The 21,106-nt window shown below is 44.0% G+C and overlaps 1 protein-coding gene across 1 annotated transcript; it reads right to left on the bottom strand.

Annotated features, from left to right (window-relative positions):
* Positions 1–883: 883 nt before the first annotated feature.
* On the bottom strand, positions 884–20,490 carry ATP6V1C2 (ATPase, H+ transporting, lysosomal 42kDa, V1 subunit C2). Its single transcript, XM_009587397.1, has 12 exons — positions 20,332–20,490; positions 18,708–18,775; positions 13,323–13,408; positions 8,528–8,622; positions 7,747–7,838; positions 5,396–5,494; positions 4,265–4,333; positions 3,286–3,378; positions 2,772–2,865; positions 2,355–2,452; positions 1,818–1,947; positions 884–979 (listed from the first exon to the last, which is right to left on the bottom strand). Exons 1-12 carry the CDS (start codon positions 20,458–20,460, stop codon positions 884–886), a joined length of 1,149 nt encoding a protein of 382 aa, XP_009585692.1. The 5' UTR covers positions 20,461–20,490.
* Between the last annotated feature and the right edge of the window lie 616 nt (positions 20,491–21,106).

Raw genomic sequence — 21,106 nt, 5'->3', positions numbered from 1 at the left:
TGGAAGGGGAATCAGGAATGGGGATGGTTGCTGCTGCTTTTTTAATAAAAATACTATTATATTTTGTTGCTCTCCATGTCTTGTGTATCAGTGTCTAGTGAAGTGACCCTCGTGATCAGCTTGTTTATAAGTAAGGAATGAAAGAACTGAAAGTTTCCCCTCCTTTCAAGGAAATAACTTAATATGGATATTTGTCATCTAGTGTCTGTAAGAGATCACCTTTAGCTCATCCCCATGAAAGGCAGTGTAAGAACCACTGGTAGCCAACAGTAACTTGACTGCTGATTTGGTGCAGGAAATGTGCACCAACTCTAAGTCATCCCAGCAGATGAGATCTAGTGGAACTGTTCTAACTTAAATGTCTTGGCAAAAACTAAACTTGTGAGTACTTGGGACTGTAAGTCATACTACAGTAAGCTCCACAGTAATTTTGAGGATCTTCTTAAGCTTTTCTTTTTTTTAAATTTAAAAAATCTTTGGGTTTTGCTCTGATGCTTTCTACTTTTCTGTGGGTTTGGGTTTTTTTTTTCCTTTTTTTTTAAGTTTGTTTTGATAGAAAAACAGGACTGTGCACACCTAGTAGATCCATTAGCCACCACACTTTTAAAATTGTTTTATTTCAGGTCCAATAGATATTCCATCTTTGTAACTTACCAAAAAAAATAAATACTACCATAGTACCTCCTGCCTCTGAAATATGTTTTTGTAAAACTATGAACAAGACATATTTATACTGTAAAAATTACTGGAAGTGAGAGGAAGATCTTATGCAATTATCCTGCTACACCATCTGCATTTTAATTTGACTTTCAGCAGCTAAAGATTGTTTTACTGTAACATTAGAGTCTTGAAAATTAATAGATGAAGCTTGAGCAATTTTTCTTTAACTGCAGTCAAGAAGACTGAGGTCAATCTTGAAATAGACATAAGGATAGTATTCTTGATTACTCAGTTGTAAACCAGGGATGTCCATGCCAGGCTGCAAAAGGAAACAGTATGACTTAGTACCAGTAAAAAAAGCTGCACAGTTCCAAGCTACAGTGGATTGCTTTTGTGCTCCTCTTCCACAGGTGGAATGGAGTTTTGTATTTGCTGTGCTTAAGATGAGTAATTCACCACTGAGAATCTGGTGTTTGCTTGGTGTTTTCAGGCTGCCTAATGCAGTTAGTATTGAGAATTCATGCTTGGTTGCAACTTTATGAACGTGTACTGTGACATTTTTGTGTGCTTCAGCTCTAGAGCAACTCATTTCTTTCTCCCTTCATGCACTGGGAATCTTACGCTTGCTGGGTTTGGGCTGTTTCAATGCCTACTGGTTTATCCTAATTGGTTTATCCTAAATCATTTGTGCACTCAAGATATGGGGAGGGCGAAAGCAATTACTGCTGCTTGCTGAAGTCCTAGGTTGAGGTATTTAGTCAACGACAGCCTTTTACAGGGGACGGAGGTGTCGCAGTCTTAGCATTTAGTTCTGAATAAAATTTTCTTGTTTGTGTTGATCTGAATGTTTATAGAAGACTTGAAGCTTTTTACCTAGAGGAACTGACATAATTGAGCTGACCTATTTCAGTCCGCTAGCTGTAAACATCAGATGCTTCAACAGAAAATGTAAGCAATCTCTACGCATCTCCATCATAATCTGAGCCTACCTGTTACCCTAATCCAATCTGTAACCGCCAGGGATTAGAGCTGCATGCAGGGCTCCTAGCATTGCAAAGTGTGAGGAGTTGCTTGCTCTAACCCCCGGACTGTGAAAGTGTTCATTTGGCTAAACTGAGACAAGCTACAGCATGTGCAGTTGTAGTCCAGATACATACATCCATTATACTTGCTGCTGCGACTTCATCCAGGTGTTTGAAGACCACGTTTAGGACATCTCTCAGGCGTTTTACAGACTTCCTATTTGGCTGCAGCAGCATTGCTTGGAAATTCACTGGGAGGCCATACCTTGAAACACATCAACATACACGATCATCTGCTGGGAAGGGGCACGCCTTTCCGCTCCTGCCCATCTCCCTCTTCAGTCTCCTGGCATGCTAGCTGATTGTGCATTGCAGAAACAATCTCCGTGGTGGTGTGCTGCCTCCTTATCTGAAAGCATTTCTTTTTGAAGCCGAAAGTCAACTAAAGAGTGTCTTTCTGTTTTCCACTTCCCTGTAAGTGCCCCCAGAGAACTGTTTTTCATCAACTTCGTATGTCACCTTTTTTGTGGTCGTCTGTATTGTCTCCTGTGAGCTTCTCGAGCATGGTGTGTGAGGGATGTTCCCTCCCATGAAGGAACTGCCCCAGGAAGAGAGCTGTACATTTTGACTTCTACAGGAATCTCTGCTGGCACTGCACGTTTACCCACTTACCTCAGGACAGATTCAACAAAAACTCTCAAGGCTTTCACGTGAATCCAAGCCACAAATGCTTCACTGAAGTTGACTTTCAGCCAGCGCAGTAACGGGCCCTGTGAGAACAGGCACAACAGTATTGTCATCCCCTCGCTGCGTGAAGCAGCTCCATAGCTAACACCATGGGGGCCATCATGGGCTGCTGAGATAATTCTCAGGCAGCCTGTTAGTGGCTCCCAGTTTATCAGAAACTCGGGTGACATTGGACCAATTGTGTAATCATCTATCCTGTGCCTCAGTTTTCTGGGCTAAATGGAGCTCACAGGAGTCTGTTGGAACCACAGATCCATTTCTGAGTGAGAGGTGCTTAGGCACGCCGGTAGCAAAGGCTGTCATCAGCCTTGATGTGGGCCATCAATGTGATGTGCTACTTACATATTGTTGTTTCTTATCGGAAGCTAATTTCATCAGCTCTTCCTTTTCATATTTCAGTTCCTTCTCATCAAAATAAAATTCTCGAACCATGAACCTACAATTGAATGACATTTGCTCTCACAAGCCATAGTCCAAGCAAGATGTGCACTCATTTCTTTTGCCTCTAGAGAAGCAGGTATGGGATGTTTCAAAGTTGCTAGCCATTTAACCAGTTAAAGTATGTGGAGGGAGGGAGTTGAAGCCACCCCCAGAAAGCCAGCTTCCTGCTGTCAGCAGTATGAGAGCAGGAAGGACAACTCCAGGATCTGTAGTTTGGTGCTTAAATAGGATCACTGTATCTGTTGTCACAGCTCCTTCCCACCCTGCCTTCTCAGTGGCTTTAGGGCCAGCAGCAGCTCAAACAGTAAAGAAATCCTAAAAACCAGTGATGGGTTCAGCTGTACTGCACACAGAACAAGCCCCACCTTATCATCTGTTTGCTAGCTTGCCCTGCCTAGCAATCAGTGCTTCTTACCTGTTCTCCCTGGCTTTAGCCTTGAAGTCATCCATCACTTTTCTAAATAGGGTCACAGTGAAGAGTCCTCCCTCTGCATCCTCAGCAATCATTCTGTGGGAGGGAAATTCACTGTTGTGATTTGACATGGCAAATCCCTCATGCTTTCTTTACCTTCCTCTTTTGCAGTTCTTTTTTTCATTTATCATACTGAACAACACCCTGCTTTTCAAGAACTGCTGTGACTGAAATAGGGAACAAAGACTTTGCTAGCACCAGCCATGCTATCTCCAATGTAGAACTCCCACATGTTAAGTTCCTGAACCCATCGTAGTACACACACACATTCTGCCTGCCTGATTTCTCTATGTTTCCTGGTAACGTTCCCCCACTTTCCATGCACTTGTGTTTTTGAGACAGGCAGTAGCACACAGCTTTCTTCTTTCTCTGTGCTTTCCACTTCTTCCATTTCAGATAATAGCACTGTCTTCTCTTGTGCCTTGGATTGGATCTCATGGTCTGCGGGAGCTGAGCAGTGGAATATTTAATTCCTAGGAAGGATTTTTTACTCCAGGTGAAAAGATAAGTTAATATGGCATTTGCTAATGCAAATGACAGTACACTGAATTATCCTATTATACAGCAGGAAGCAATTAAAGATGCAAAGATAGCGTTTGATCTTCGTAAAAAGTAGTTTCCATAAAATTGTATGTGATTATGAATTATGCCTGGATTACTGTAACAAATTGTTTGTCTGCTTTACACAAAACAAGAAGCTAATTGTAAAAAAAATAGTCATTTTTTTTTTCTTTCATCTGCACTTCCCTTCAACAGAGTAATTTCTGATTTCAGTTGCGAATGAGATTGGGCAAATCTATGTGTTAACATGGAGCCCATGCGTTAGACAAGTGATTCCTTCCAGGATCCAGCAATTTGAGGGGCTGAAATATGGCAGGGATCTCTGACACACACAGAGACCTTAATCTGGAATTTCACTTACTTGGTGGAGCGAGGCACTACCATATCGGAGAGGGATTCATAGGTCTTCTGCCACTGTACGTAGCTTGACCTTTGAGCAACACAAAACAAAGCACAGTAAATAAATACTATATACTAGAAAGCAAATGTTTTGATAAATATAATTAAGCTAATAGCTTAGGGTAGAAGGGTTGGAGCTCTTCGTGCTGGGTTATGTGATTAAGATATATTAAGCCTCTCCTACTCTTTCCTCTCCCAGTCACCAGCTAGGGAGATGTTTCCCTCAGCGCTGCACTCTCAGTCCTCACTTTGGCTCCTGGCGTGAGGAAGGGCCCAGAGCAGGAAGCTGATGGTGGGAAGAACGAGGCTTTTGGCACATACTTCCACAGAGTGTCCCATGCCCCAGTACCCTTGCACAAGCTGCCCCTGATCCAGGGGTAGGTGTGGTACATCTGCTACGTGCAATCCCAGAGCTGGTCTGGCGCTACACTGCAAACATGGCAAGTGCAGCACTGGGAGAAAAGGGTCAAGGGAATGGTAAGAGTTTGCAAAGCGAGAAGTGTGTTTATAGGGGGAACCTGAAAGAACGTGCAGATAATAAACTCAACAAACTTACCCCAGATAGCTTTTTGTAACATGCTTTTCAGGGACAGAAAAGTGATGGTACTGTATGTGTGCGTGTTGTGACAGGGCTATACGGAGAGAAAAGGTTTTGTGTAGGCTTCTGAGAAGGACATCGCGTAACTTCACAACCGATGGTGACGGCAGTCATCCTGCGTGCAGGCACTTACGAATACACAACTAGGAGCGGCCTTGTGAGTTTGACAGGTCTAATTCCTTTTATAAGCTGGCTAAGGTCTAGTAAGAATCTGTTTTTCTCTTTTTTTTTAACTCCTACTATTCCTAGGCTGTTTGAGAAGCCAGTCTGTAACAGTTAAAAACCTACATCCCACTTCTGTCCTGCTCTGAGTTCGGAGCAGTCTTTGTCTCTCTTTTGTGCTAGCACCACCCTTGGCAGAAACCGTTCCTTCTCTTTTTGCTAACAGCTCCACCCGTGCCCCAGCCACGGCACTGACGACCCAGTATCGCCCAGGCCCAGTGCTTAGGCCTGAAACTCAACGCCACATTGAGTGCACACCCACTATTGCCTTACTTTGGCACCACGACTAGCAGCGTGATAAGATACTCGGAATTCAGAACAAAGTCTTCTTTATGCACAATGTCTGCTAGGGTCCGAGTCAGCAGATTTCCCCTACGGTGAAGAAGACAAAGGAAAAACAACATTAGCAGGAACCCAGCAGCAGCACACTGGAGGTATTGTGCTGTGGGTATAGTTGCTGATAGCGTATACTGGGGTAGAAGGCGGCCAGGAAGGAGGTGGCTAAAGGACACATCTACACTTCTAAAATGGCCATTTAGTTATTTTTACTCTAACTAAAAAGAATAAAAAAGCAACTAATACTAACGGCAGAATATTGATGACTAGCACTAGGGTAGTTTATGCCCTTTATGTGAAATTACACCATTCTGCTGCTACTGTTTCTACAGTAAGGCTGTAGATGCTTGGGAAGTGCACACCTGAAGTCACCACCCCGCTCCCAGTCATTGCTGCATCTTGCGGGAGGCACCTGCCTTCTCAAGGCTGCCTGTTGGGCTGCCTGTGTGACCGTGCTTCAGCCACAGTAAGCAATGTTAGTATGGACTTAAGCCATCAAAGCAACCCTGTCATACCTGGACTGCCGTGGACAAGCACACAGAGATACCTCCAGCTGAAGGACAGTGGGAGCAGCAGTCTCGTGCGCAGGTGTGGGTCCCTTCCCAGTCTAAGACCACTTGGTCACATTAAGTCTCACTAGTGTTGCACACCTAGGAAGTGTAGATGGCCGGGGCTGGCCAGGCACGGCTGGTAGGCACTAGGTGTGTATAGGAAGAGAGCAGCTGCCCTCTCTGTCACTGGGCAGGAGTGAAGAAGGACCTAAACCAGTGGTTTTTGGTTTGTGGTTCACTGTGCCAGTCTAAAGATTAATTAACTGGCCAGTAACTTATTAGATGTTTGTTCAATCCAAGCTACCTGGCACTGGTACATACCAGAGACGCCAGCATTTGGAGGTGGATGGGACGGTGAGAGGAAGATAGGCCTGGACCACGAGGTCTCCGTTCTTCTCCCTCATCACCTTGCTGGAGGCCTGGCACTGCTCATGTTCCCCACACAGAGCCTTTCTCCAGGTGCTTAAAGCTGACATGGAAGCTGGAGAGATGCTGCAGAAGTGGGCTGGGAATACGAACGGTGCCAAGAAAAGGGAAATGGGAGCTATTGTCCCCTTGTCCCTCCTGCCCATGGTTATCCACACGGACGCAGCCTGAGACAAATGTGTCTAACACTGTCTATACCAAGCTGGAAGCACAGGCCAGTGGTGCTGGCTGGCGGTGGTGAGGCATGGACACAGGAACTCAGCAGAGAGAGGGGGAGATGTAACTGTGATATGGCTCTGCTGACCCCCGTGGGCATTGCAGTCCCCATGCCGAGCAAGTCTCCGTCAGGGATAGCGGTTTTTTGACAAACCCATTCTGAACCACCACCTGGAAGTATTTTTTCTGTTGGGTTCAGTAGAGTTGGTGCCAGGGATGCTCATTTTAGCTCCACATTCAGAACAAAATTCCAGCCACCCTGGGGTTTGGTTTGAGTCCCTGTGAGTATCTTCCTTGGGTAAAGGCTGGTTTCTAGGCAGGCTGCCAGCCTGGCTGGCTGCAGTGCTGGGAAGGCAAGGACCTACCTATGTCCTGTGCCCAGAGCAAGGGGCCTGAGTAGGAAGGAGTGGCACATATGAGCATGTGTTGGGCGAGGGCTTGCACAGCATCATCTAAGTTGCTTTAAATTTACTACTTACTGGAATTTACTATTCTCCCCAGTGATACCCTGGAAAAAAATCCAGGTATCAGCACTGACATAGGTAAAGACCATATGCAGTTGAAGACAGGAGAGGGAACATTTGGGAAGCCCTGACAGGGCATTACCCAGACAAACAGAATGAAACAAAGAAAAGAAAAATGTAAGTGGAATGCTGGTGAGGTGCGGGAACAAGCAAGACAGAGCTGTTTCCTATGGGAGCTCTGCAAATGCTGTCCAGAACATAGGAAACAGCTCTGTCTTGCAAAGGAATCCACCAGCTGACCCAGCTCATCTAATTTCTGACTCCCTGAAATCTCATCACAACAATATAGTGCATTTGGTTTTGACTCTTTCCAAGACTGCCTGCTCACACTGCCAATAAAATCCTATTAGGAACTGCAGTCTCCCCGAGCTGATTTTGAGACATGCTGATCACACCAGCTCCCGCCCTGGCTTTTGCTGGGTCAGTAGATGCTCAGCATGACCCAAAGTCAGAAAAATTTATTCCCACCAGAACACACATGGTCCACAGCACAGCAAGGGGTGCGAGCATGCACTGTCCTCGGTTCAGCCTTGCAGCGTTCCAGATGCGAACAGGCATGTGTTACACTTACACAGTCTTTTTCTCCAGGCTTTGCAGGTTTCCTTTAATGTTGTTGTATGCAGCTGATCGGGTCTTTAGGTCTGTTTCTATTTGAGTCACTTGCTAAAACAAAGTAAAAAAAGTGAGTCAACTCAGTGCTTGAGGTGTTGTCCTCACCCCCCTCCCGCTACCTCTGCACCTTAATGCAGGGACAGAGCTGTCAGCCCCTCCTAAAACCCCTGACTGCGGCAAGACAGAGCCGGTGTCAGAGCTCCCCTGAGGCAAAGGCCTCTGCGGAAAGGAGGACTCAGCTCGCTGTTGCTCTGTGTGTTGTAGCTGTACCTAAGGAGCAAGTTCACGGTTTCATTTGTTATCTAGATTGACCAACACATGACGCCTGAATGGACTGGCAGTGTAAATAATTCATCCAGCCTGCAATACGTTTGATTTAATGTCAGGCCAACAATTTCACAAAAGAACTCCAAAATGGAAAATAATATGGCAGTATATAAAAACAATAAAATATTACAATGAAGGGAATTAAAGTGCAGAAAGCATGTCAATGTATTGTAGTAAATCTTATAAAGTGCCATATACTTACAGACTGGATAGGTTTAAATACATGTGTCATTATTATTACAGTAGGAATTAAAATAATATCAACTGCTTCAGTACAAAGTGTGTGCTTCTGAGCCTGTTCCTGCCCAAACCAAAGGCAAAGCTCTCACTGACTGCCATGAGAGGAGGGACCAAAAACTGCCAAAAGACATGCTTCCCCATGCTGACATCTCAAGATTTGGAGTTCAGTTTACCTTTGCTAACGCTTCTGATATACTCTTCAGTGGCTGCTTTATGGGATATTTGGCCATGTCCCACTCAAACCGTGTCAGGTAGCTAATTAGGTCAACTGAAAATGCAAAGAGATGCATTAAAGCAGACAGCTTACCAGATGGCAGGTCAAAGTTTGGGTAGTAGTCCCCAGCTATAGCCCAGGCATAACTTTGATTAACATTAGAGACCACATAGAAATCCCATAGAAATTTGATCTAGATCAAATCCGCACAGATCATATGCCCAATCTAATCACCATTCTAAACATCGCCAAACTTAGAAGTTGAACCAGAAATCTTTTCTGCATTACACCTAACAGTATAGAACAAGCATTACTGTAAAATTAGCTGTATCAGCAGGACACAGCAAGGTGCAGCCATTCTTCTTTACGGCAGAAACAGCTTCACGTAACCTCAATCTTGATTATTGCAATATGCCTGATTTAATCCCAGCAAGAGCTATCAGAAAAATACGGCCCAGTATACTCAGGGTTGTTGAGAGTTTGATAAAAGATATTAAGAGCGTATCTGATGTTAATCCTCTGTGATTCAGTCAAGTGCTCACTAGAAATCAAACCAATTCAGGTGCAATGGGGAATTTCTCATTGACTTTGCATGCAGAGCTCCCCATCTCACACAAAGCCATACAGTGTTTCCCTAAATGGATAAACCCAGTCACAGCACCCAGCAACAGCAATTCACAGCCCTGTGCATGCAGCCCCCCAAAACAAGGCACCCTTGGACCACAGGGAGCCATGGCTTCTTTCCAGAATAGAGGGGAGGTGACACGTGACACCCAGCTCCTAGGACAGCATCATGCTATTTCACTTTGTTTGAAGACAAAGGCTCCTTAACATCAGAAAACATTAAGCTTGGTACATTATTGTACCAAATAAAACTTCTCCTCTAGCAGTTGATGAAATCAGACAGCTCTTTGCCTAAGCTGAGTCCTGAGAGCCCTGTGCCAAACACACCCCTACAGAGTGTTCTTGGGCAACTTTATGGGAGGGGATAAACTCACAACAAGCAGCAGGGCTGGGACTGTCCCCTTGCAGGTTAGGGAGGCAGCAGTAGGGTCTCAGTGTCTAGACAAAGAAGCCAGAGGCAGTGTCACCTGCAGGGTGGACTTTCTTCCAGACCAGGAGAATATCTGGGAAGTTGCCCTGGGGAGATGGGGAGCAAAACAAGCTCAAGGTGCCAAGTAAAAGGAGGGGCATGCTGGGGCTGTTCAGTGCTCTTTGCTGCCTTGTCCAGAGAGTTAATTCAGTCCCACAGAGAGGTTTGAGCACCGTTTCTTGTGGGCTGGACTCCCAGGGCGTGGGGAAAATTTATGAACTGAGATGCATGAGAAGGAATGTGAAAAGTTGTATAATTGCCATACTACCCTGTCTCGTGTGATACTGAATACCCTTGGCAGGAGAGTGCTATCCTTTCCGTGGGCTTCTCTCACCCCACAACAGAGTCAGTTTACCCTATTAGATTTCCAAAGCATGGAAAGTCTTATGTTAGGAGGAAACAGGCTTCTTTCTTAGCAAAGGACAAACTGCCTCAGAGGCAGAGAGCACTGGCATGACAGTGTTCTTCCCCTCTTTCTAAAACCACAGCTGTGTAAACCTCCCACACATCCAATGCACAGGAGTCACGAGGCAAAGATCCAACCCTTCCTGCTAAGGTCTGATCGGGAATCAGCAAATTCTCCTGCACAGGGAGGGTGCGGGAAGGGGGCAAAACTGCAGAAGGCAGGGAGAGCTATCTCACAGCTCCTGCGGGCACAGTTCTCCAGCAGTGCTTGCTCATGGTCTCTGGGGGAAAGTCAGGGAGGTCAAAAATACTTGAGCGATAAAATTCATGGAGCATTTTCAGCATGGGGCACGTGACACAAAGATTTCATCCTGCTGCCTCTCTTCCGAGCTTTTTTGCTCAGGCTTTGCTAAATTCAATGGGAATGAAACCTGCAAAGAGCATGGTATTACTGGGCTGTGCGGAGGAACAGCGTATTCACAGGCTCTTTAAAGACAGGCACCGACCTATTTATAGGTGAGGATATACGAAAGTTCCCTGAAGACCTACACATGCCCTTTCTATCCTTGCATTCCTTGAATCTCAGCAGAATTCAAATGTTAGGCAGTTAAGCACAGCACGACTTCTAAGCCCATTTTACAAGTTCTCTCCTGAGCAGTGCTCTGGCACTGGTGCAGTTTAGTTAAGCAGCCTGATCTTGGGGATGGCACAAACTACTGTGAACACACTAGCAGAACTGAGCTTAAAATGCCAAGCGGTCCAAGCACCCCGATGGTCCTGGAATGGCACCCCTCATTTATGGAACCTCTCAAGTCATTTCTAAAAGACTTCACATAGCTGCCCGTCCAGGAGAGATGCTTCCCACCTACCCCAATGCGCTCACAACTGCCCAGGAACCCCACAGCCTGAATCTCTCGTAACTCTGATTTACTCACCCAGCTCTAAGAGGCAATGTTAAATACTTCCCCTTCAAAACACTTAATTCTTCAAAATTGTTATGCTTCCCATTTTGCTTTGGTTTGAGCTCATTCTAAAGAATGGAGTTATTCCACGACTTAACCAAATTTTTAAAATTCATGTGGGTTTAACATTACTATAAATGGAAGAGAATTTGGTCCAATTCTTTGAAAAAAAGCTTTACTTACATTTCACATTTTTAATTCTGTCATAAGCATGAAAGCATTTCCTCCTGTCGTGATATACTAAAATTCCATTTACTACACAAACACATGTTTTCCCTCTATAAGAGAGACATCTCCACATGGCTGCTTCCGACTGTTGCCCACTGGAAAGTAGTATGTGTGTTCACTTAACTAAAAACGCTGTATTTTCTAGTACTTTGCATTTTTCTTCACACAAATCTAACCAAACAATCGTTAGACACAGAGCCACCATCTTCATCAGTTCGTGGACCAAACTGCTGTCAGGAATATATACAACTGAGATAAAATCAGAAAACTTCCATAGTGTAACTGAAAACAAAACATGAGTTGGGACGGTCTCATAGTCTGAAACAGGACCATGTAGCAAGAATTCATGTCTTATGATTTTGTTTCTGATTTCATGACCTCGAGGAAGTCTTCAGCTTTAGGGTCCTTTTGCTAACCAGAAAGGGGAGGAGGAAGAATTCGTACAGCAAAGATGCTGCTGCTTATGAAGAATGACACTGGAATATATTAGGGGTATGCTAATATACTAAAGCTGACTCAATTTTTTAAAATGCAGTCAATAAACTTGGAAAGGTTAATGTCTTAGTTTAATATGATTTGTTTGGATGACCAAATCCAGACAGAGGACAGAAATTAGTAACATATACAAGTAATTTCCACATCCTTCTATTACAACACATGCAGAGCTGATAGGAAAGGAAAATGGTATAAAAAGGAAACAAAGGAAATAAATGAAACCTGTTGTTTCTCAAGTCATAGGGATATCGTGATCAAGCTACGAGGTTGTTATTTGAGAAATCCATCGTAACCTGATCACTGTATCTCTACAACCAGACCAAGACTTGTCTCTAGCACTAATACACACAAATGCATGCTTGTAACAACACTGCAATCATCAATCCTCAACATACTTTTGAGACATTTCATTTTATCCTTTAGCCCTGAAACACAGTAAGTGGGATTATTATACTTGTCAAGCAGTTGCACTCATCAATGTCAGTCTTACGTCATGCAAGGAGGACATTTCTAGAAGAACTTCCTCCCCATCTTTTACTCATGCAGATCTGAAGTACAACACTGCAGACAGTCAAAGCGTGATGGAGTGTGCACTGTTAGTTTATTTAAAAGCATCATTCTACAAGCCTGTAATTAGCATGTGTAACACATCCAATTTTGTAGTACTTTTCCAGGATAACTGGGGAGGAATTTGCTCTGAAACACACTCAGGATCTAACGAAACACGCAGAGATCCAGAAGCCATCGGTTTCTAAATGTTAATTTTGTCCTTGCCACAGGCTCCCTTTAGGGCCTTTAGTATCATACTAGACAATAAAGGGGCGATATAAGTTCATGGAGGTTATAAAAACACCATATTGACTACTTAGAGATGCTGCAGGGGAGCATACAGTAAGGTAGTGAGCTCCCACAGCCCTCTGTCATGTCAGAAGTGCCCCTGCCATCACTGCCTGCTCTTCTTCTCTGCTACGGAGCTGCTGCCAACCGGGGCAGGACACCACTGAAGGGCTTCTCCTCCCAACAGGAGCAGCGCCTGCATGTCCTGCCGGCCCCCGGCACGACCTTGTGATTGCAGCCCCAGCTCCATGTTTTGGAGCTGTTGCCTCACACAGCCACCTGTGATGTCAGAAATCCACAGTTAACAACGTGATCTATCCCAGCACTGTAGGAGGGAAGGCAAATCACTAACAGATCACTTGCAGATGTCATGCAGCCATACAGAATGAGATTTAGCTGCCTGTAAGAAATCAAGCCCATACAGGGCATAGAAAGGCGCTAGGTCATTTTAGGAATGAAGAAGGATGTCTCCTGCTTTCCTCTTCGCTCCTCAGCTCTGGTATTAGAAACTAGTTCAGTACTAGATGCTGACCGCTGTCCTGGAAGCAAAGTTGGTGCTGGATAAAGCTTCTGCTAACTTTGAGAAAAATGGGAGCAGGCTAGATGTGTTCTTAAAAAATGTTGCTGATGGTTGTCCTTTCTAATGTGCGAGTGTTTCAATTCTACATGTTCATATTCTGAAGCAAACACAGGCAGCATCAATGCATTAAAATATATACATTCACAGCACCTACCTCCATTGGCCAGAAGATTTTCCTGGACTTTATCTTTTGAGTCCTCCATAACTTCTCCTATGTACTGGGCTATTTTCTTTATTATGCTTAGATGTAAAAAGAGAAGCTTTGTTAGTGAAGAAACAAAATGAATATAAAACAGTTGTCACAATGATCTGATAAACATGGAGATGCCCAAACAAAACACTCCTGAAGCAAGGCAGGTTAATTTGCAATTCAAATGATGATAAACAACCTATGGCATATTGCAGAACTAAATGCCTTATTTTTAAATACACTGATCTCTGCAAACACATAAGTAATATCATCTCCCCAGTGCTCTAGACTTCCAGAAGATCAAGATTCAGTCTTCTGTACACTCATGATACTCACAGCAGAAACCAGAAGGCAAGAAACCCATGTTTAAAACTCTAAAGGTGATGGAGGAACAAGAGGCTACATACAGACTAACACTGGCTGAAAATCCATGGGATGCTAAATAAACCCTTAGGGCTTGCTGAGATAAGGTTCTTACAAAGTACTCAGGGGAAAACAACAGTGTTCTCTTGTTTGACGGGGAGAATTTCCTTCTTATTCCTCTTCTTTAAGGGACTCTCTCTCTCTTCTCTTTAGCATGGTGGACAAGACACTCCCTTAAGGTGTGGGAGAACTAGATTCAAATCCTCCTTCTGCCCGATTCAGAGCAATGAATTGAACAGAGCCCCTCCTGGAGAACATTGTCTCCAACAGCTACTTATTTTTTGCTTATTTCAACAAATGGATTCATCAAGTCCCTCCAGCAGTAGATCCCCCTGGCCCTAGTCAAAGTAACTATCTCATACAGGCCAAGAGTCTTTCTGGTTGTTCTAGCACCCTTCTGTACTCTGAAGTATTCACGGAATTTGGCCTTCAGTTCCCTAACCATTCCAGGCTGACTACACCTTGTAAAAAAAAAAGCAACAGCTAAAAAGTAACTGCCTGATCATTAAATTGGCAGATACACGAAGCGGACATAATCCTTGGCGTGGTGACATGGAGCAGAGCGTAATAGCAGGCTTATCCTCCCTTTCTTTCCTTACAGAGGGGAGACTGCTACAGCTGCAGATGAGCTGGAGACTGAAAGGGCACCTGTAGTGTTTGGACAATGTGTCTTGTGACATCCTGTGGCTTTCACGACTTCAGGAAAGGGACTTCAGGCCAGATACAGATACGATGAGAGCATCAGAGAAAAGGATTTTCTCTGATGTGCTGCAAAGCAGATATACGGGCCATTTAAAAGCAGTAAGTGATAGAGGTAAAGATTCCCTCTATCTCCATTCCTGTGAAGAAACTCACAGTCTTCAGAAAGGTTTTCCAGTCCTGTGATGGGGAGGAAAAATCTGAGATTGCTGATGCTGCCAAGAATCAGTAGTCAGAAGTCCTGTTTTCGGGGTCATTCAGCCTGGAGAAGAGAAGACCTTAGTGTGGCCTTTCAATATATAAAGGGGGCTTATAAGAAAGATGGAGAAAGACTTTTTACCAGCACCTATAGGACAAGGGGCAAAAGTTTTAAACTGAAAAATATTTAGATTGGACATAAGGAAGAAATTCTTCACTATGAGGGTAGTGAAACACTGGAACAGGTTGCCCAGAGAAGCTTTGGATGCCCCATCGTTGGAAGTTTTCGAGGTCAGGTTGCTCGGAGCAACCTGGTCTAGCGAAAGATGTCCCTGCTCATGGCAGGGGGGTTGGGCTAGATGACCTTTAAAGGTCCCTTCCAACCCAAACCATTCTTCTCATGACCCTGGACAGGTGCAGTTCAGAGTGCCTGTAGGAGAAATCTACAACATTGCGTTCTTAGGGCTGTGCAGTTTTCCACCATCTGGCTGCAGCCATTTAGGGACCCAAGCATTGCTGGAGAACACGTTGCCCACACTCGGGCTGCAGGAAGGGTGTAGGGATCCACGCAGCGGTTCCCCGTCAGTTGTGACCTTGCCAAGCACTTCTGCAATTTTCAGTTTGAAAACGCATCTGGTTTTCAGCCCCTTCATGATGTCCAGGGAGCCCAAAGAAACTTGGAACAGGACAGGACTCCAGAAGAAGTGGAGTGTACTTCTTGGACTCCAAGAACAGTACAGCAGGAGGCTAAGGGCATAATGGAGAAAGCAGCCAACAGGAAAGTGTAGAAACCAGTAGCTTTTCCAAGGGCCTGAGCTGCTTTCGTTACTGTTGAGCGCAGATGGGGGCTAACCTGATAGCTGGAGACAGTTAGCTCTGGTCTCTCTCCATAAGTATAGACGGTGGGGCAGGTATATGCTCTCATGCACCTGACAGTCCTAGCTGCCCAGGTGAGGCTTGGCTCCCTTCCAGCCCACATGCCCCAAGGTCCCTGCAGGCAGGATGTATGCACTGGGCCAGAGCAATGTTCTCCAGTCCTGGCTTAGTTTCTGTGCCTTGCCTTGCATCCTGTGAAATGCAGGCGGGATTCACTCATCCAATACATTCCCCATGCAAAGACAGAACACGCACCCTGCGTACCACTGGTGTCTGAGGCAAGATGTCTGACCCCCGGAGGAGTCCCATCGACTATAGTGACATCCAACAGCGAGCAGCTTTCATATCCAACCCTTAAACCTCTGCCTTTAGATGAAATGCATCCCACCTTGAGCAAATATCTTGCTCAAATGATGCGTTATACAAGGAGAGGGTTTCAGCTAAATTGCCTTGAGAAGTAGTAATAAAAACCTGTAAAGAGAATAACTCCACTTAGCCTATTATTATGGCTTGGAAGACTCTCACATTCTGATTCTGAAATTGCTGCAACGTCATTACTTTCAAAAAAGCAAAAAAAGTCTAACACTCTTTAAATGTTACTGCGTATTAAAGGGTGCTACCAGCTAGGCCTCCAAAATACTGCGGGGAGCAGAAGTCCTGCAACCTGAGGCCACTGCAGAATGCTCCGCTGACCAAGGACTCAGGAGAACCCCCGGCTAAGAGTGACCACAGGGATGACTCAGGAGAACCCCCGGCTAAGAGCGACCAAGGGGATGACTCAGGAGAACTCCCAGCCAAGAGTGACCAAGGGGACTGTCAGCTTGAGAGTGCTCCACGCTACCACATGGTGACATGGAAAAACACTCTGCCTCCCTGCGTAAATAAATAATAAAAGTATGTGGAAACAATAGATCCTGCAAACTCTTGCCCCTTCTCTGCTGTCCTGGCAGGAGGCAGCGCTGACAGGTTGGCACTGCCTGGCTTTACTGGCAGTTGTGTTTATCTAGCAACAGTTCAAGCAGGTAGCTGTTTCAGAGGAGCAAGAACATAAATGCTCAGGTCATTTGAACAGGCTTGTAACCCTCTGGATGCCATTTACTTCAATGAGCGCAAGTGCTTGGCATTTTAACCCTCGAATCACAATTCTGACTCAAAACCCTGGGCATTTTTTTAACGCAAAATGCTTTTGTACGTCTTTGTGGGACTTGATCTGTGTTGATTATTCTCTGCTATTACTCTACTCTAATGCATTTTTCTTATTTTTTTACACATTTTTCTTATTTTTAAATCTTGTTGACCCTTCTTGATTACCTGCTGGACAGGCAAACAAGACGAACAGGAAGAGTCCTTACCTCAGTAGCTTATGGTGGAAGGGCCTCATTGACCCCTTTGCTTGGTGCCTATAGCATGTCATATTGTAAGTGACATTACTGGCATTAAAAGGGCAATTAGTGGGGTAAAGTGGCATTCAGCTTGAACAAGGAGTTGTACCATGTTGTCAAGTTATGACAAAGGTAACCTAGGAAGCTCATACTGACACTTCACTTAAAATTACCCTCCGTGATCCCACAGATCCTACAGATCATGGATCCTACAGATGGCTTTTCAGAAGTCCTAACTCTTCACAAAGCTGGGAATTAGCTAAGCCCTTCTGAAAATCATTTCTGCGTGATTTTTGGCAGCCCTCAAACCCAGATCGCACAGGGCAGCCTATCTGCTCCCCTGACTAGGAGACACCTTCCATTAGAACAGATAGCAAGTATTGGCACTGTCTCTCCCCAAATTTGCGCCCATCCCCACTTCATGAATCTCTGCAATATGAACCAGAGGCCTGAACATGTTTACAATGAATTTGGGGCTGTTTTTTTGGCAGGGTCACAATGGAGAAGGTTTTCTTGATGAATTAAGTTTTAAGTTGCTCTGTGCTGCTAAAAGTCCTGAAAAAAGCAGTATGGTTTAGTTTTAGGTAGTCCTGTGAGGAGCAGGGAGTTGGACTCAATGATCTTTATGGGTCCCTTCCAACTCGAGATATTCTGTGATTCTAAAAAGATCAACATTGTATGCAACCCAGAGCGATCAAATCATCCTAATACAGCCCTGCTGTAGCACCAGTAAAGTAGAAAAAAAAAAAAATCGTATGGAGAAATATAATGTAGCAGACTTACTTTTACCCAAACTGCCTAGCATAGATGTAAACAGTTTGTATCAGTGTTTCTGTACGTGTTTGCAACTGCCAGACAAAATCTATGAAAGTATCAAGCATTATTTAGACAAGCAAATCCTTATCAGTCCTGGCTGGGGGAAAAAAGGCAAAACGCGCCAGAGCTAACACATGCCTCTATGACCAAGACCACAACTGTATGTGAGGTATGCTTCCAAAGCAAAAAAAAAAAAACAAAACAAAGCCCAAAACAAAAAACCAAACCAAAAAACCCCAGCAGCTTGTACTTTCATTGCCTCAAAAACAAAGTCTACTTTGTGCCATGAAGTATCTTACAACCTGGCATTCTCTCAGCTTGCTATACTTATTATTCCTTGTACACCCAGGTCAGTTTGGCCCAAAAGGCAATCTGGGCAACGATCAGCAAGGAGATCATGTGAGTCTCTGCATAAATAGGTTTGATACAATGAGAGACAATATTCTGATTTTCAAGGAGTTTAAAAGTCTGAGAGGGAGAGCTCCAGATTTCATTCAGAAGAACTTACTCCTTAGAACTCCTATATCTGGTTGAAAAGGGGCAGAAGGCTCAAGAGAAATATTCTGGGAAAATAAGATCAGAGAGGGCTTCATATTCTCCAAATGCCGTTTTATTAATTAAGTTTCTGGATGGGGTGGCATGATATTCTTTAAAAAAAAAAGAACCTTTTTTAGCAGTTTCCCTTTGAGAAACAGCTTCCCTAGCACTGCCACTCAAACATATTGCTGTGCAGACAGAACTATCGCTGACTTAATTCATCCAAATCTAAAGGAATGGTCCTTTCTTTGTGATGACTCCATGATAATCAACACAAGGGTTAAACAAAGCCTATCCACTTTAGTCCAGTTGTAGTCCGGGCTGAACCGAGTCAGACCGAGGTGAACACAAGGACATACCATCCCATAAAAACAATGTCTGTTTCTCATTTGTAGGTAGTAAATAAGATCTATTTTACCTTTCAGCAACGCTATCAAGTTTTCCCAATTCATCTGACAGACCAACAAGAGCATCCAGTGTCCCCACCTGTGCAAAAGATGAGAAGTAGGTGAAAGATGCACAAGTCTGTCTAAGGCTTCTGTTGGCAGAGTCTTAGGGACACTGACTTGTGTTTAGCACTTGTGAATTCAATAGTCTGGCGGAACTGTATTTACTTAGTGGAAAATAGTAGCAATTCCTTTATCCAAGACCCTAAGGCATAAAAAGCCTTTTCCAATAAAGGAAAAAAAGTATGTGTAGTCTCAAGATTACACATCAGTGTCTTCCTTCCTGTTTTCATTCCCGTAAGATCAAGTAGCATAGACTGGTCTTTTACATGATAAAATAGTGACTAGAAATGCACACAATATACATACAAGCAAATCTGATGTATTGAGCGAACCAAGGGAAGCAGCACTTATTCAAAAAGGTGTCTCTGCGTTCTTTGCTATTACCAAAGACTAAGGCTCTCACAAAGCCATTTCCTCCAAGACCAACATCTGCTTTTTGTGTGACTCTGTCACAGTCATAATCTTATGTTTATGGTATTGCAATATATTGCTGAACCTTTTCTTGTAATGTTGCCAGCTCAACATTATGAAGGGCCAAGCTGAAGAAGAAGAAACAAATTTTGCATAGAACAATTAGCAGAATATTAATGGGCTGGTTGCACCTTCAGATACTGCAAATGCTTTATTTCCTTTGACATTAGCAGACTCACACCAATACCAGCTGCAGAAGGCCCATAGATGGTGAAAATCATATCAATCCCAGGTGCACATGCAAAAAGCAACATTCCCAGTATGAAACATTCATGTGGCAATTCAGTATGTTTTACTTGAGAACAGGCCATGCTCCCCTTTTACTTGCATCCTTATGTAATTGGGATGGCTCAAATTGTAACTGTTAACAATCTTTTTGGATTAAAGCCAGATCCTGGATGCACTAAGAGTAGCTTCATTAAGTGATGGGTGATGGCAACTCCCCAAGGAACCAAGTTCTACATCTGTGCATTGACTTTAATGCAGCATATTTGGATTTTTCAAAGCTACAAGTGAAATAAAAGTAAGGTGCAGATCTTACAAAGTAAGGATTAAATAAGGGAAAGATACAAAAAAATCATGGATTAATACTCTTTCTATTTATATGATGATATGAAGCTGGGTAATGTAGCTGAATATAGACATACATCCATTTCCCGAGGAGTAATGTACATCATAGCACTGTTTTCTGTCAGCAGTCTTACTGGCACGGTTCGAAATACTTAGCTACTCCCTTTGCATTTGCGATCCAAGATGTACAATGCTGTATGACTTTCATGACTGGGACCAAAAGGTACATTGAATGCAATAGGTAGTTATTTAACTGGTCATCTTCATTCCTTATACATATATCCTTCCAATGTGAAGGTCAGCTTTAAGCACAATGACTTCTTTTCTCTCTGATCAATTTTCAGTTGACTGAACACAACTCATCCCCCGACTGCAATCTTCCTCTACTCTCTGCATATTATCCCAAAAGATAAATCCCACATTTATCCTGAAAGTCTTTAGCCCTGGCTAATGCTGCTGTATTGCCCATACACAAACCCCTTCCTCATTTACCTTTAAGTCTGGAATATGGAATTTGCTGTTGCTGGACAGGTTGGATTTAGACGTCACCATGTTCATTCTCTCCCATGCCTGCATATTTGTTTTATCTCCTGGGGCGGAAATTAGCCAGAACTCCGACATGATCTAAAATTTTCCCTTCGCTCCTGGTCACTGTAGAAACACAAAGCAGGTAAGTGGCCAAAAGAGCACAGCACAAAATGGGCTCTTCCCTAAGAATAGAAAAAGTTAGAACAGATTAATGATATTTTTCAAAAACAGAAGGACAATGAGTCAGCCCTGTGTCTCAGGCTGAAGTGGAACATGACCTTCTCCAGAATTTTTTTGCCGTTCCTCGTTTCTCAGGGTTGTTTCATCCAGTTTCTGAATTAAGAAATGAAGCTTCCTCCTCCGCTTTTCCCTCCCAGCCTGTTCCACTCGCCTTGCACTGTAAGTCCAGCCTCCATTAAGGAGTTTGGGGACCTCACTAAGCCATCCAAACGTAATTAAGGATTTCTGTTCGATAAATATCGTCTCTCAAATTTTTGGACACTTGTAGGCAAAGCTGAAAACAAGATGTAAAAAGACCTCTGCTCAACCTATAGGCTGCAAAAGATGCCACTGGTAAGATGGAATATTACTTTCCCCTGTGTTTTTCTTCACAGGTTGGATAGGAGGGGGCTGGAGGACGGCAAGCTGCGGCATACAGAGACGGTATCAGCAGAACAACGCAGATACAACAGTCGCGAAAACCCACGGGGGACAACTACGGTGTGTTACCGAACAGATC

Source organism: Fulmarus glacialis, unplaced genomic scaffold (genome assembly GCF_000690835.1).
Source record: "Fulmarus glacialis isolate BGI_N327 unplaced genomic scaffold, ASM69083v1 scaffold7721, whole genome shotgun sequence".
Classification (NCBI taxonomy): domain Eukaryota; kingdom Metazoa; phylum Chordata; class Aves; order Procellariiformes; family Procellariidae; genus Fulmarus; species Fulmarus glacialis.
Note: the sequence above shows the minus strand (reverse complement) of the source record. Positions and strands in the feature narration are given on the sequence as shown.